Below are 15702 nucleotides of genomic sequence, written 5' to 3' on the forward strand. Positions count from 1 at the left end.
ACTTGCATGTCTGCCTTCCTCAGCTCAGATGGCCCTCATGAATGTGGGAGGACAGTGTTCAGCTTGGGAGAGGTTTGGTGTTGTCCTTAAAAATAAGGGCAAGGAACAAATTCCCAGGCTCACTGTAAAGACAAGCAGTGTTGGAAATATGTGGATTAAATATCCAAAAATCTTAGGAAGTGTTGAGAAAAGGATAGGCTTCTACTATGCGTGAATAGTCTTCAGCTGAAGGCAAGTCCAACCTCAAGGAGAACTGCCAAATATTTCCTTTAAATCCCCTTATAAGGTTGAATCCTACACATTTGAAACAGAAGGGACTTGTTGTTTTCTGCCCCCCTGAAAGGCAGTGTCCTATCCAGCATTGTCTGGGATATTAGCACTAATGAAATAATTCATTCTTGATAAGCCATCTTGATAAGTTTGCATAAGCTCTTAATTTATCTTTATCTTAAATGTTGCTTGTCTTTATTTAGGAACTAATAACGTACTTCATCAGGCCTGCCAGCAGGAGGCATTAATTTCACTCCTGTAACTAGGGAAGGCACGTGCTTGCTTAAATTGTTCCTCATGGAAGTCAAAGCATTACCACCAGAGTTGGCAAATAAGTAACTAATACATTTTTCTTTGGTTTTGTATTTTTTAGCTGGTGCCACATATATATTTGGGAAGAGTGGAGGTCTCATCCTGTACACCTGGCCAGCTAATGATAGACCAAGCACAAGGACAGACCGTCTTGCTGTGGGCTTCAGCACAACCGTGAAGGATGGCATCCTTGTTCGGATTGACAGTGCCCCTGGGCTTGGTGATTTTCTACAGCTGCACATAGTGAGTATAGATAGGCCCATGTCTATGCCAGACCTGGGTTTCTGTTACCTGAATTTGAAGAAAACTATTACTCTAAAATAACATGTCATATTCTGTTCTTTCTATGTCTTCAGCACTTGTCAAATTAAACTGCCTTTAGTAGTTATTTAGGGTTTTGTAGAATTACCAACTGGGATGCACAGGGAACCAAGTCTTGATGCCAGAAGAAATTGGAGAGGGAAGAAACAAACAAAACAAAACTCAAAAGCCTTAGGTGATTCAATAGCAGTAGGATTTATTTAAAAATTGAAGAAATGTTTTGCATCAGTGTTAATCTACTGTGGCATATGCACAGTCCTGAATAGAGCTGAATTTATGGTGAAGTATTACTATTCTTGGAAGGCAAAGAATAAAAGGGAGTGATAGGGTGTTGTTTTTTTCCACACTAAGAAAGTTAAGTGAGAACTGAACAGATCCTCAAGCTGATACAGCTGATGCTTGCTTTAGCAGGATAGTTCAAAAGAATAAGAATTTGGTGTTAGTGCAACATGGCTTTGCAAAAAGAAAATAGACTTTCTTGTGAGAGCTTGAGTGAAGGTGGCTTTAGAGAGAGTTGAATTATTTGAGAAAATAAGAACACTACAACTGGAAACTTTTGGAGTTTGTTACTTTACATGATGCTTTGGGAGGAGAAGCTTTGTCTTCCTTTGAAAAGTAGCCAAGAGGTTTACTAGAGGTAGAAGCTGGTCATGTGACTTGATATTCCCTTATTTCCCGTGTTTTATGCATTAATTTATAGTGGAAAGGGGCCATTTGCAAGTTTTGAATGAGCTGGGGAGTTGTTAACATTTCATGGAACCTTGAAGGTATAAGTAAACGGGAGGAATGCCAGGGGCCAAAACAGACCAAATGTGAATGACAAAGGGCCTTATTCTGCTGCTGGAGTTTGCCACGTTAAGAATTGTGTTGAAGCACTGGGTATATTGCAGGATTCTTCTGAAACAACCAGAAACAAGAGTCAGGGGTAGTAGTTATTGCCAGCATTTTAAGTGGTTTTATTTTGAATCCTATTGTAAAATTCAGATTCATTGGAATGGGTTAGCATATGGCCTTGAGCCATTAGACTGTCACCAATTCTGGTTTCTATCTTTTGTGATACATTCAAATATTTAGTTTGAGTTTTGTGCTAGAATGAAAATGAGATCAAATCCTGGTGTATTTTTTAACAGAAAAACACTTTTTCCTGCTTTCTTAAAAGAAAAACAAAACAAACCCCAGAAGAGTTGGTAAAAGTGAACAGTGCTAAACATGATTGGTTGGAATTCTGTGACTCACATTAAGCAAAAGTGACTGGATATGTCTGAGCAAGACAATGTATATTCTTCAGATGTTATAATACAACATGTGTAAAATGCTATCAATTAACTGGAGAACAGTAGCCCTGGCATGTGAGGAGAGGTGCAGAGATATAAATTTGTTAAGGTCTTAGAAAAAGCCTGAGATGGGATCATGTCGCTTAGTGGGATGTTACAGAGAAAATGAAAGTCAGGCTCTTCTTTGTGGTAGTCAGTGAAAGGAAGAGAGGAAACAGACACAAGTACCAAAAAAGAAATTTTAATCCTGCATGAAGATAAGAATTTGCAAAAGGAGGCTTTTCAGCATTAATGATGAAGGCATAGAGTTTTTCTCTATATCTTGGTCTCAAATATCTACCATTCTCTATCTCTAAGTGAACATTGTAATAAGTGATTTTCAAAAAAAAAATTATAACAAATTTTGCTGAATAGACTGGAACAAGCAAATTGAACCTGAGATGTAAGCATTCATTAAAAAAAAACAACAACCAAACCAAAACAAAACAAAATTGCTTTCTCTTTCCTATCAGTTTTGGAAGTTTTTCTGCTTCCTCCTCATGTATTTTTTTCAAACTACTCTGCATGGCATGGTGCTAGTTTCAGATTATTTCAGCTACCTAAATAAAGTCTACTGATTGTGGTTGATATTAATTCTGTTCTGTTAAGATTCTGTTGAATGCCTCGTTTGTAGTTTGGCCAATTTTATACCTGAAGGTGTTCACTAGTGGTAAATCTAGAACTAGTTCGAGTATAATTTCTCTTGTTCTTTTGTGGCTAGGATGGATTAGGATGATTTGCCAGTCATTCATGAGGAACAAAGGCATGCTCCTGTGCTCTTCTGTGTATGGTATCAGTTCATCATATATATCAGTAACTCTACCTACCTGTTCATATAAAGAATGTGGTCTGAGACTCACGCTGCTACATGCAATAGAAAAGTTGCATAGAAACTTTTTAAGTGTTATTGACTTCTTGAATGTCTGTAAGACTTTATCTCTGGTTTATTGTTCAACATTGTAGAAGTGAGCTTACATCAGGATTGTTTTGGAAAAAGTTGAAATCTGAAATTAAAGGTACATCTTTAAATGAGACTTAAAATGCAAAACCGTTTAGGACCTCTTACTTAGCAAATTGCATGCAAGCTCTCCACGAGATCAAGATCTTTTGTAACTGACTCAAAACTACCACAGGCTTTGCGCTGTCATCTTCAAGGACTCTGTCTATCTTTCTTCAAAGCCTTCCATTAGGTGACTGTCACTTGTCAAGAGAAACAAAGCAGCATGGATCAAATTATAATACAAATATGGAATAAATAGATTTGTAAATCCGAGGTATTAAGCAGATTAAATTGATAATAAAGCAAAGGTTTTAAAACCAAATACTTAAACCATAATGCAAATTATAGGAGAAAGAGAAAATAGGTATTAAAACAGGAAGTCTAATTTTAATATAATTTATTATATGTATATTTAGCAATTTGACTTTTTCAGGAGCAATTATATTTAATAATAATAGTAATAATGAAAGTGACAGGAATTTTCCTGTAGGACTGTTGGGGAGACCTCTTCTGAGGCCTTTCTAGATATTCCACTCACAGACTATATTTTGGATGCTATTTACTGGATTTTGACCTCCTTACACTTCTCTGGGTGTTCTATTGGTGATAACAAGTGACAAAAGCCACCTGATGATCATTGTTTTCTAATATGCATCACTAAAATAAAACTAATCCAAATGTCATAGAATAGGCTATGGTTTAATCAAGATCTGATTCTATTTGAAAGATTCTAAAAGTTGTTTATGCTCCGCTAAGGAAACTTTTAAATAGTTTGTCTGCTTTTTTAATATGTTGTATGTTGAAGTTACATATTTACTTGTTTAATTTACACTTGTTCTTTTTGGGTTCATTTTTTAATTATGAGTCTTTCAGATACTGTGAAAATTTATTGACTAAGATGTCTGTTTTATATGACAAAAAATTACAGCCTCTGAAACTGTTTTCTCTCCTGATTTATAATGAAGTATAAAGGGGCAACCCTGTAAAAATGAATAGCATACCATCCAGATCAATGTTGCCTATGAAGCATGAGATGTTTGTGTGATTAGACTGTAGCATATGTAATGGGAGTGTTGCTGGAGCATCAGCTCCCTCCTTATGATATTTTTTTTGTTTTCCTTATAATTCATTCAAAGTACCAAGTCCAAACCTGGGTCAGGAAATTGTCTTCCACAATGGATACTTAAAAGACTGTACGTCTGAGCTGTGGTTGTATGTTTCTATATGTTCATTCACCCTACCCTACCACATCACTTTTTTTATGCTTTACAACATGCAAAACATAGAGATCAATTGAAGAGAGGAAAACAGCTGCAGGTGATGATGGGTATCATTCTTGTGATGACTCTGGAGAGAGAAATCACTCATTCATGTGTGAGGCTGGTTTAGTCTGCATTCTTTCATTTTGTTCTGTACAATAAACGGGCATCTAGCCTCTGGATGTTCAGAATGGTGGTGTGAGACTGGTCCAGTTTCTGAACTCCTTGTAAGAAGTAAACTCTAGGTTTGGGCAAAAATGTTTGTGATTTTGTGAGGAGTTTTACTTTAGCAGACCCAGGCTAGTGGAGATATATCACGTGGCACCAGGCTACAATTGAAAGCTGCAGAATTTGATGTAGATCATTCTGATTCTTAAGCAATAAGTGTGGAAAAAGTAAGCCTTCCTTAGAGATGGCATTATTAAAGGAGAATGAGTGTAAATGGAGGGAAATGTGTGTGTACATTCAGACAATTTTTTTTTCAGTTATACTGTGATTGGCCAAAGTCTGTGTTTGGATTTTACAGTCTTAGAGACAATTCTGGCTCCTCTGTATGAAGTTTCCTGGAGACTCCTTTCAAAACTCAGTGGCATGTCATCTGAGCAGATACAGAAGAAGCAAATGATTTAGAATCAGGAGAAGGATAGACAAAGGGTTATCCTTACCATAACCAGAGGGTGTATGATGAACAGCATAACTTAAGAGCTACTCTGAGATAATAACTGGAGGCAAAAAGTAATAGCAGTTTGTGTTTTACTTTTCTATAACCAAAATTTCTTCAATGCAAAATATTTCAGCCTTTCTTAGGCCAAATTCAGGGTGTTAATAGTTACACTTTTATACCTAAGAAAGTAGAAAGAAGAGGTTTTCCTTAAGGCTAGCCTGCTTTATTTTGCAAAGGCTATAGACTGTGAAAAAAAGTGGGTGATCTGCCTCAGTCTCCTATCTTGTGTTTTTCTTTTTTTTTTTTTAGCTGCCTTTACTGGTGTTACAGTTACAGTTCTCTTTTAAAGTGTTTCACTATGTTAGACCCTCTTTTTAAGGAACTCTTAGTTTGTTCAAGTGTAATTTTTTGTGATTATAAGTAATTTTACTCCACCGTATCTTGACTGTGTTTACATTGATGTCTCTTTGGAATAGCACTGTTATTCTTGCCTTTCCAGGCTTTAAAGCAGTGTAGAGTAAGTTTTTGATGCAGTTTGATACAGTTCTTGGAGTGTACAGGAAGTGGTTAAGCATCCCATAAGCAGTTATCAGTTCCAAAGCGTTTAGTGCCCATCGTGCCTCATTTCATTCATGAAACAGCAAAGAGCTGTGTACATTTCTCCTAGTTTCGTTTATACAAATTATGAGCCCCTACAGATTGGTATAAAACACATATTCAGTGAAAGATATTCTATACTGAAGCAATCAGTGGATCAGGAAATGGTGAAATGTGACAAAGGCTTTTTTGTTGAAGCAAGAAATTATTTACTGACAGTCTGGGTATAGGAGACAACATCTTGTATAACACATTTAGCTGAGGAAGTGAAGAATTAATGTATGAGAGTTACTAGACTGCCTACTGGTAAGGAGAGAGAATTAGGATGACCTTTCAAGCAAAAGATTATATTGTCTGGATCCTTAGAAGGTCTAAAAGAACAAACTGTCTAAAGACTTTTTATTACCAAGACAAATCTAGCAACCAACCTGAGGGAATACTCTGCAAGTCTCCCGTGATTATTAACATATAAAAACTGTCAGAATGTAGCTTTCTGTTAGGAATAAGTTCTCTGGCAGAGACTTCTGAATATGCTTTCTTTAATAGGTGCCACCTGGGGATTATCATAAGATTGAAGGCTTGAAACCATGACTGCTAACCTTCTAGGCAAGATGGAAAACAAGCTGAATGAAGGGGTAGAAGAATTGTTGTCATTTAATGCTAGTATGTGAAGATCCAGTGGAGTCTCTATTTCATGTCATCACATATATCTTTTTTAAACAAATGTAGCTGTGATTTGTTAATTCTCAAAGTCATGAATAAATAGTTATTGGATGCCTTTAACCTAATTGAGGTTGCGTGCTATTTAAGGTAAGAGGATTGGCAAGATAGTCCTTATTTAAGATGTGACATATATATATACATACACTGCAGAACCTTTAAAAGTATCCTACTTTCCCTGTCTGCAGTGGAGTAGGTTTCTACTTAGACATGTAGGCCAGATAGAGCGCTGGCACCACAAGAATTGGGTGGCTTAGGAAACTCTAACAAGCATTGAGCTATTGCATGGCAAACAGGTTCTGAGGATCTTAGAGAGCATATCACATCACAAGTGTTTACCTCCTTTCTGTAATTATTTATGTTATTGAATGCAAGTTGTAAGTCACATCTTCCTTTTTGCTTAGGATAGCAGTCATCTTCAGCTGAGGCTTGCATCTTAATGGCACTCCATTTCTTTATGTTGATTGCAAGATATGACTTATGTGTATCTGTGTTAATCAACAATGAGGCAGATTAACATCTTGCGTACAATCAGTTACTACTTTTCCTTAGACAGAAAAGTAATTTCTAGTTAATGGCTGGTTGATTTTTAGATTACTTGAGCTTGTTCACAAGAGGGCAAAAGGCTGCCCAGAATTCTGGATTCTCGGGACAAGGGGGAAGTAGCTGAAAAAATTAAGATTAATATGTAATTTAAGAACTGAAAACTATGAGCAGATGACCAATGTATTGGTGGTATGGATAGCAAAGATATTTCCTTCACAAAAACCCTATCCAAAGGCATAACAGGCATTTCACTGAGAGATGCAAATCCATTTGCTCTCTCTGTTTAATGAGGTGTAGTGTATGCTGAAGGGATTAATTTCTTGGTGCTTTGTGTATATTGGTGGGTTTTTTTGTGTCTATCACAATGTGTCTGGTTTATGTGATTTATTATTGAAGATATTTGACTGGAGGTGGTAAAATTACCCTAATGGCTCATGTGTAAGTTAAAAGACAAACCTCAATAAATTCTGAAGTCATTGAGTATGCCAGCAGTGTACCAGAATTTGGAAGGGAACACAGCTGGGACAACTAACCCAAACTGATGAAAGTAACATTCCATACCATAAGATGATGTGCCCAGCAACAAAAATGCTGGGAAAGGAAGAGTAGGATGGGATGCTGGTGGTTTATGGCCTGTGTCTTTCCAAGTAAGTTATGTGTGTTGATGCCCCACTTATCAGAAGTGGCTCAACAGCTGCCTGTCGATGGGAAGTAATATGGCTTTGCTTCACTTATTAATTAAACTGTATTTATCTCCACCCACAAATTTTCATACTTTTGCCTTTCCAATTTCCTCTCCAGTCTCACTGGGGAGAAGTAAGTGAATGAGCACCTGAGGGGGTGTGCCTCGTTACTGGCCAGAGTCAACCTGTTATGCATAGTCTTCACCTGGAAGAGGGCCTCTGTTCCTTACCAAGTACTTTGAAAATAATTAATGTATTTTAGGGTACTATATGCAGATCATCTGCACAAAAAAATGGAGCATAATATAGCTGTGTGCCAATTATGTCAGGTTTATAGAATAAAAAATCCCATGGAAAATACATATGAATTCAGCATTGTTACTTTGCCTGATAGAGGCTATATCTGATTGAGTCTGAAATCTGAGGTATGCACGTCACTGACTGTTTTACCAGCTGGTGTAAAATTGCAAAATATCCTGAATTTTTTATTTAGTTTTTAATGAAAGCATTCTATTTAAATACTCAACGATCCTGTCCCAAAATGCCCTCAGTCTTTTCCTGTCCTTTTCTAAACTCTTTGGGATTGCAGAGTCCCATGTGTTTGTGCATGCTGCATTTATTGTTCCCTAGAGCGCAGAAGAATTAGTAAATGAAAACTAATTTGAAGAAAGCAAATGGACTTCCAGTTTTCAAGCCAAGTTTAAAACGTGTTATTGTTACTTCTGTTTTTATTTTTAAAGGGTGATAAATAATCCATTTTAATATATTTTAACTAGTTCACATCGTGCATAGGAATGATTCATTTGTTTTTATCGACTAGCTTCGGAAAAGGAGTCTCTGTGTAGGAGGTCATGAGTTGAGACTTAACCTGTGAACATTAAGAAGCTTCTCACCCCAGCGTGCCTGTTTGTAGCTGGTACCATTTGGCACGGTGCCCTACCAAGTTATGTCAGTGACCTTTTGTGCTCCAGTCCCTGCTTTGCTGCCAGTGCCTGTACCAGGTGTTTGAATGAATGTGCGTAGCTGAATGCAACGGTGCGGGAAATAGCGCGCTGATGTCCTGTGGCTAAAGATGATGGATTTTAGATCCCTGGCTCCATTCAGGCAGCATGGAAGCTCAGTGATTTGATACAAGGATTCATTAACTCCTCACTCAGTGGCGGTTTGTGCATAGATCCCAGTGCTTTTGCAGTTATCATTGAAGGTTGTGAAGCTGATTAGAGACGTGGAAGAAAGAGCTGGTAGGGCAATGGTGTCATGAATGGTAAAATTTCTGGTTGGACCACAAGTTAGCATGATCACAAATCTGAAAATAATTTGGCTCTCAAAACTGTTAACTTCAGCTGGATTATGGAGACTGAAAATTATGAATTAGAGGAGGTGGAGGAAGAATAAATGGGAAGTTACATTTGAGTGATTTTTTTGAAACCTACCTTAAAGATATAGGCAAATCGATATGCTACCTTTGCTGATTTAAAAGAGAGAGCTTTGCTGTGTCAAGGAAGCAGTTTTCTACTAAGATGATCCTGATTTAGTATAGTGGACAGAATTAGCAGCATTTTTCAGAATGCACACCTGCCCATTTTAGTGTTGTGCATCTTGTGAAATCAGACCCTAGTACTTCAGCCTAAGTGCAGAAATAAAAAATTCTCTCCTAATAAGAAGCAAATATCTTAATGGGATTGCTTACGAGAAAGATTCATCCCCAAATATATAACCTCTGTTTAAAATACAATCTGATGCTTGAAATCTGTTAAATTTATACAGGTTTGTCTTAGGATTTATTGTGATTCTATTAGGTGTTAAATGATCATATCCCAGAGTATCTCACAGTATCTATCCAAACACCCTGTATGGCAATAAATATTATGCTATAGCTTGTTCTTGTACACTGTATAAAAAAATTCTGTGCTTTGCCTGATATTTATTTTATTCTTTCCTGTGACTGTAATGTTCATGTAGAATATGTCATCTAGGGCTATATTATATATCATAATTTCAGTAAAACTTGAGATGAATTGCCTTTACTGTTGTGCAGTAATAGTTGGGATTTTCACTTGGTCACACAGTCTTTTTAGTGACTGAATAAGCAAGGAAATACTAGGACTTTTTTGATGCTGAGAAAATTTAGATTTTGCTTCTTAATATTTTTCTTTTAAATACTAAATACAAAGGAATTGAAGTAATTTGAGGTTTTTTTCTGGCTGAGTCAAAGAAAGAAACACAGACCCTCTCCAGTGAAGTTGTTTTCTTGAAATAACCAGGGCTTGAAGGAGATAAGTGTGAGGCTTAAGTGTTCGTTCTGAAAAAGACTAAAAGAAACTAAAATCTAAATCTAAAAAATCTAAAATCTATTATTTGCAAACTCTTAACAATTGGCAATATAGATTTTTTGTCCTTTACTAGAAGCACCAAACTTACAAGCTTATTCAGAACAGCCCATCTTCTGTATGCTTGGATAAATTGCACTAATAGGTTCTAAATTAAATCTGTTTGCAATTAAAGCCTTTATCACCTTCTCTATGGTGGCATCAGAAAAGTAAAATAAAATTTCTTGATCTACATGTTAATGGGTAGCAGCAGGGTATGGTAATAATTCACTGCACATTTAGACGTACTGAGTACTACTCAAAAGCAATTAAACAAGGGCAATTGTCAGTTTAATTTACCCCGCTTGGTATCTGATGTAACCTTCTCGTCAAAGGTTAACAACTGTTTTGTACTACATCAGCTATGGTGAAATTGATTGTTTCTCTATTAAGCCTCTAGGAAGAACATCTTAAACAGGAACATATTATTGAATCCTACTACAACAAAACAAAACAAAACAACAAAAAACAAACGAACAAAAAAACCCACCACCAAATCAAACCAACTTGATCTAATCCAAGCAATGTTACACATTGTTTGCACTATGACTTGAATTTTATAAGGTTTCAAAACTCAGTGCAGAAAAAAGATAACTTGCTCATATGCAGCTGACTCTGAGATGAAAATCAGCTGTTCTGCAGAACATGAAAGACTAGTTCTGCACAGTTTTACATGGGAAATGAAAGGCAATGCTGCTTTTTCCTGTTCTACCAGGAGACTGCAGAGACAATTTTGAGGAGAAAATACACTGAACTGGACTTTGGCTAGTTCTTATGAGTTTCTCTTAGCATTACTTTTCCAGAAAAGTTCCTATTCAGATACATTGTCCTAATAGTTATTTTAAAGCCGAAAACATACTTCTGCATGTAACTTTAAAGGAGCTATATAATCACAATACATCACAATATCTCTTTAAAAGGTAGACATGAGCAGGCTTATAGAATGAGAAAATCAAGGCTTTAGAGATTAAATGATATAACTGAGATGTTGCCTCAGAACTGAAGCTGGATAGCTCTGAATGTTCATCTTTTCTTAAATCAGAAGTCTTAGCAGTGCTCCCTTCTTCCCCCTGAGAGAGTGGTTCAATACCAACAGCTGGGGGAGGGTAGTGCCCTTGGAAAGCTTCTGTTGCCAACATCTCCTGCTATTGCCCACACATCTGAGAACCTATTGTACAGCAGCAGGTGCTGTGTGGTGTTGTTTTTGTTGTTGTTGCTTGTTTTTTCTCTCTATTTAAGTGTGCATCTAGCCTGAGTTTGCTTAGCTCATGTGTTGTTGGGATCAAGGCAGAAGTGGTATTATTTGTGCTAATAAGCCTCTCCCATTAGTTAACCTTTCAGTACATAAAGCATGATTGAACTGAAGGATTCCTGCTGGTTTGAAAGGCTTTTATGTTAAATACATGATAGAAGCATTTTCCTCTTCCATCTCCTTATGTAAAAGAAGTGGGGTACTGGGAATGGGGAGGCTGCAAAGACTTCGACAGTCTGAAAGCCAGTTGAAGTAAAGCTTATGTAGTGTGAACATTCTCTTAAATATCTTGGCATATCTTTTTTTCTGCTACATTTAATTTCTTGGTGCTTTGCTTAAGCAATTTGTAGCCTACAGAAGGAGACTGACTGCCTCATATAACTGGTATAATTTGGGCCAGTGTAAAGCATCAGCCAAGCGTGTTTTTGTCTATACCTGATAACCAAATATATTACTAGCTCTGACTGTCCAAATTTACTTTCAGTGCACATAGCCCTCGTTTCAGCTTATTCTTTATTCTTGTCTATTACTGATGTTAGGAGTGCAGTTTCTGGAAGCTGGGTAATAGCAATCATTAAGACTCACAAAGAAAAGTTTTTAATACTGACTCAGGCTTCCTTTGCTATCTTTCGTGTCTCTTTATTCTATTATTTTCATACAATCTCATCTGAAATCCAGTACCACATACATGATTTCAGGTATCATTGGATCATTAAACCCCTTCAGTATGATGCTGCTCAGCCTTAAACAGGTAGTGGGATTAATCAGTTCTGTAGGAAACCATATAGTGCTTCTCATATACAATCTTAACTAGTGATAGGAATGAGATCCTCTAACTTTGCAGACATTTCCTCTTGTTTAAGGGGAAAGGATTGTTTGTCTTTGGGTGCATTGCTAAACAACTTTTACAAATATTCTTGTTGTCAGCAGGTTATCCTTTCATAGAAGGTATATTGTATCCTAAATATATTCAGAGAGACTAGGCCCTCAATGGACGATGATCTTTTCGTATGACTGAGGTGGGCAGTACATGCTTGAGCATTGTAGATTGAAATAACTGTATCTCCTCTACAGAACAGAGAGATTAACACAGCCTTCCAATAGTAGGCACTGGATTTGCTCCTATAATGAGCTAGGCAACATGTGGAAAAAAATTGGTATGTGCCAAAAGGTATTTAAGCTATTGGACTAGTGGAGTGTCAAGGACAGGTAGGGGTTCCCTTTGGGTGCAGTTTTTTGGGGGGTGGTGTACCAATGTACTGAAGAGCTGGGCAGGAGGGGTCATTTCAAGAAGGAAATGTGTATAAATTTATACTCCACAGCATCCATCGCCCCAGGGAGTATGGGACTGTTAGCACCTTTTTGCAGATAAGGGTTTTGCAGAACTATTACATTCAATCACTACTAAGACTTGATTTCACACCCTTAAAGTTTTGGGATGGTTTTACAAGAAGAATTTAGTCCTTTTTTTCTGAAAATACTGAAAGTATTTTCCCGTGTTAAAATCTAGCTGTATTAATTCAGTTGTGAGACTGGATCATTTTCTTCTTGTATTTATTACTTTGAAGAACTTGTATGTCCTTGCATGTGGGAATCTTCTCTATTTCTTTTAAAGAAAAATGTAGTTCTTACAGTTGTGCCCTTGCACCATATTCTTGTCTTCTCTCCTCTATGTTTCTGTTAAGGGAAGGAGGTTGTGGTTTGTCATTTGTATTTCTTTAAAACTTAGCTTTTGCAGAGCCCAATTAACTGCAGCCCTCCTACAACGGCTGCTGTTAATTGCCATAATTTTTTTCGAAGGAGATTAACTCAATTTTCATTGGAGTCTGTAGGTAAAAAGGCATATGGTTCATAACTATCTTACATGTTAGAAAATTGGTTTGCTTGAAATAGGTTTAAAAATCTTCATTAGTTTTTATTCTGATCAGAATTTATTTCTTGTGCTCCCTTTCTGATGGAAAAAATCATTGTTTGGTTTTGGGGCTCCACAAATGGATGAGGTTTTCAGGGTTGCTGGCTGGGCATAATTATTTAGGAACAGAGAACAGGGAAGGGACTATGGACTCTCAAGTCCAGTCCTCTACCCTCCTAGGCCGTTGCACCATCATGTCCTCTTTTCTGGTTGTATCAGGTCTACCTCGTCCATTCTGGTTTTCTGGTTTTGCTATTTCTCTTGAAATGCTGTTCTAAAATCAATTTTTCCCTAAGATTTTAAAGTTCTTTTCAAGCCTATATGTATTCACACACATCAGTTTAACCTTCTTTGTTTTGTGCCAATATTGCCCTTCAGCTCCTCCCTGGTTTTTGATGTTTTCCTGTCAGCAGCATTTACAAAGAATTGCATTGCCTGAGCTTTGTCTCAGCAACTCCCCACCAATTCTCCCAGGCTCTTCTGATCTATCAGTGTATTATAATGGGTGCCCATGGAGATAGTCTGGGACTAATGTAAATTCAAACATACAAGTCCACAAGTTGCAGCTACAAGCAGGTTTCACTGCTTTTGCACCTGAATGTTCAACTATGTTTGGGAAGATTTGTTCATGCAGCTGCAGCACTAAATAAGCATTGTTACTTTCTTGGGTCTTTGCAAGCCATCTAGGATATCTTTGATTCTGAGCTTCGTTGGCTGTGTAGACTCAGCTTGATGTGTCTGCACACAGATATCATCCAATCACATCTGTTTCAAAATCCTTTTACAGCAGTAGTGTGATCAGTTTAAGTTCTCAACTAAAGACTCTCAGTTCTTTTCCATTGTGGTGGTGTTCATCATAACTTTAATAGTTAGTACATGTAATTCTTTTTTTAGAATTTATTTTTCCAACTTTTAGTGGCAGCTGGTATTAAATGATAATGCTGGGTTAGAAGGCCGAGGGGCTGTGCTATGGTTTCCTGTTGTCAGTCTAGGAAAAAAGTATTTTGACACATTAGATGTCATGTTGGCTTAGTTTATAAAACCTTTATCAGGACATCATGTGAGATGTAGTCTGGAGCCTTGCAGTGATTTTCGGGATGGTTATTAATGGGCTTGTGAACTTGTGACTAGAGAGTGGTAAATCTGGCCTTTGAGATAATTGAAAAGACATCACTTGTAATGTGAGCAGCTGAGGGATGATCATTGCTCTTTGGGGACAGAGGGTAATACCTTGTTGCACACGATTTTGAAGCAAGGCACCCAATATTGATCTACTTTGACCATGTCTTAACATCCTTTAATCAGTTGCACAATGCATTTCCTACTTGCCCTACTCCTATCCCCCTCCTCTCAGAAGAGCTATTTGTAAGCAGACACATTTAATTTCCTTAATGAAAAACATATTACAAAACTGGATGTGAAAGAAGTAATAGCTAGAAAAATGAGAGATTTATAGAGGCACAGGGTAAAAATGCAGAAATAGGCAAAAGTAGGAATATGAGCTACTTATCGCACTTCATTTACATATCGCATCATGCTTTCAGTATTGTTCTCTGCATAACACCTGGTCTTAATCTGACACACATTTTATTTAGAAAGTATGAAAAAGTTAGAAATCCAGTAGATTTCTCGATGTTTCTTCTGTGAGATGTATGTGGTGCCTGATTCTCATTTCTTTCTTCTTTGAATAAAACATTGTCTTGAGCGAAAAGGGCAAATTCTAGTTTTTACTTGGCTTCTAAACATATCAAGGCTGAGGCAAACTTTTATTTCCACAGAGGAATTATGAGTATACAATCCCTTCACTAGCATTCATGAAATTCATAGAACCATAGATTATCCTGAGTTGGAAGGGATCATCAAGTCCAGCTCCTGGCCCTGCACAGGACAACCCTGAGAATAACACCACATGCCTGAGAGCATTATCCAATGTAGTATTTGGCTTGTGATCCATGTTCCCCAGTGCTCACTGAAAGAGATTCCTGATTTGGAGCTACCCATGAAGGTGCTGCTCAGCACTGTTGATAGCCACTGGATAGTTGCTGTTTCTTTGAAAATGAAAGGAAAAAAATAGTTAGCTTCTTACAGAAGCTTTTTACCTTTCACATTTGCACTTCTGTGTCAAAAGGTACCCTTTTCCTGGGAGAATGAGTTTCACTGCTTCTTTCCCAGAATTACTGATACAGTAAGTGGTCCCAGGTTCAAATCCCGGACAAGCCCCCATTTTTGGTAGCAGAGGATGGTTGCGAACTATCGAGGTAAAAAGAGATAAGAGCCATAATGCTTGTTATAACAGAAAGAGTTTTCCAGACAAAACACAGACTGTACCATTGTAGAGAAAGTAAGGCTATAGTAATGTAAGTTAAGTACTAAGAGTAGAGTTAAGTTTGTGATAATGCCATATTGATGTGTAGTAGAGAGATTTTGATTATATTTTATTTTATTGCAGGTTGATTAGAGTTTTTCAAATTGTTGTGATATGTT

General features: G+C 37.1%; 1 protein-coding gene across 27 annotated transcripts in view; it reads left to right on the forward strand.

Annotated features, from left to right (window-relative positions):
* Window positions 1-15702, forward strand: part of NRXN3 (neurexin 3) — a 935277-nt gene that overhangs the window by 682852 nt on the left and 236723 nt on the right. For all 27 annotated transcript variants that reach the window (XM_018082450.2, XM_018082461.3, XM_018082475.2 and 24 more), the window contains one exon: window positions 644-825. In XM_018082450.2, the coding sequence (XP_017937939.1) occupies window positions 644-825 (182 nt within the window). The remainder of the gene's footprint in view (window positions 1-643; window positions 826-15702) is intronic.

Source organism: Manacus vitellinus, unplaced genomic scaffold (genome assembly GCF_001715985.3).
Source record: "Manacus vitellinus isolate BGI_N305 unplaced genomic scaffold, ASM171598v3 scaffold_6_pilon, whole genome shotgun sequence".
In the NCBI taxonomy this organism is placed as follows: Eukaryota; Metazoa; Chordata; class Aves; order Passeriformes; family Pipridae; genus Manacus; species Manacus vitellinus.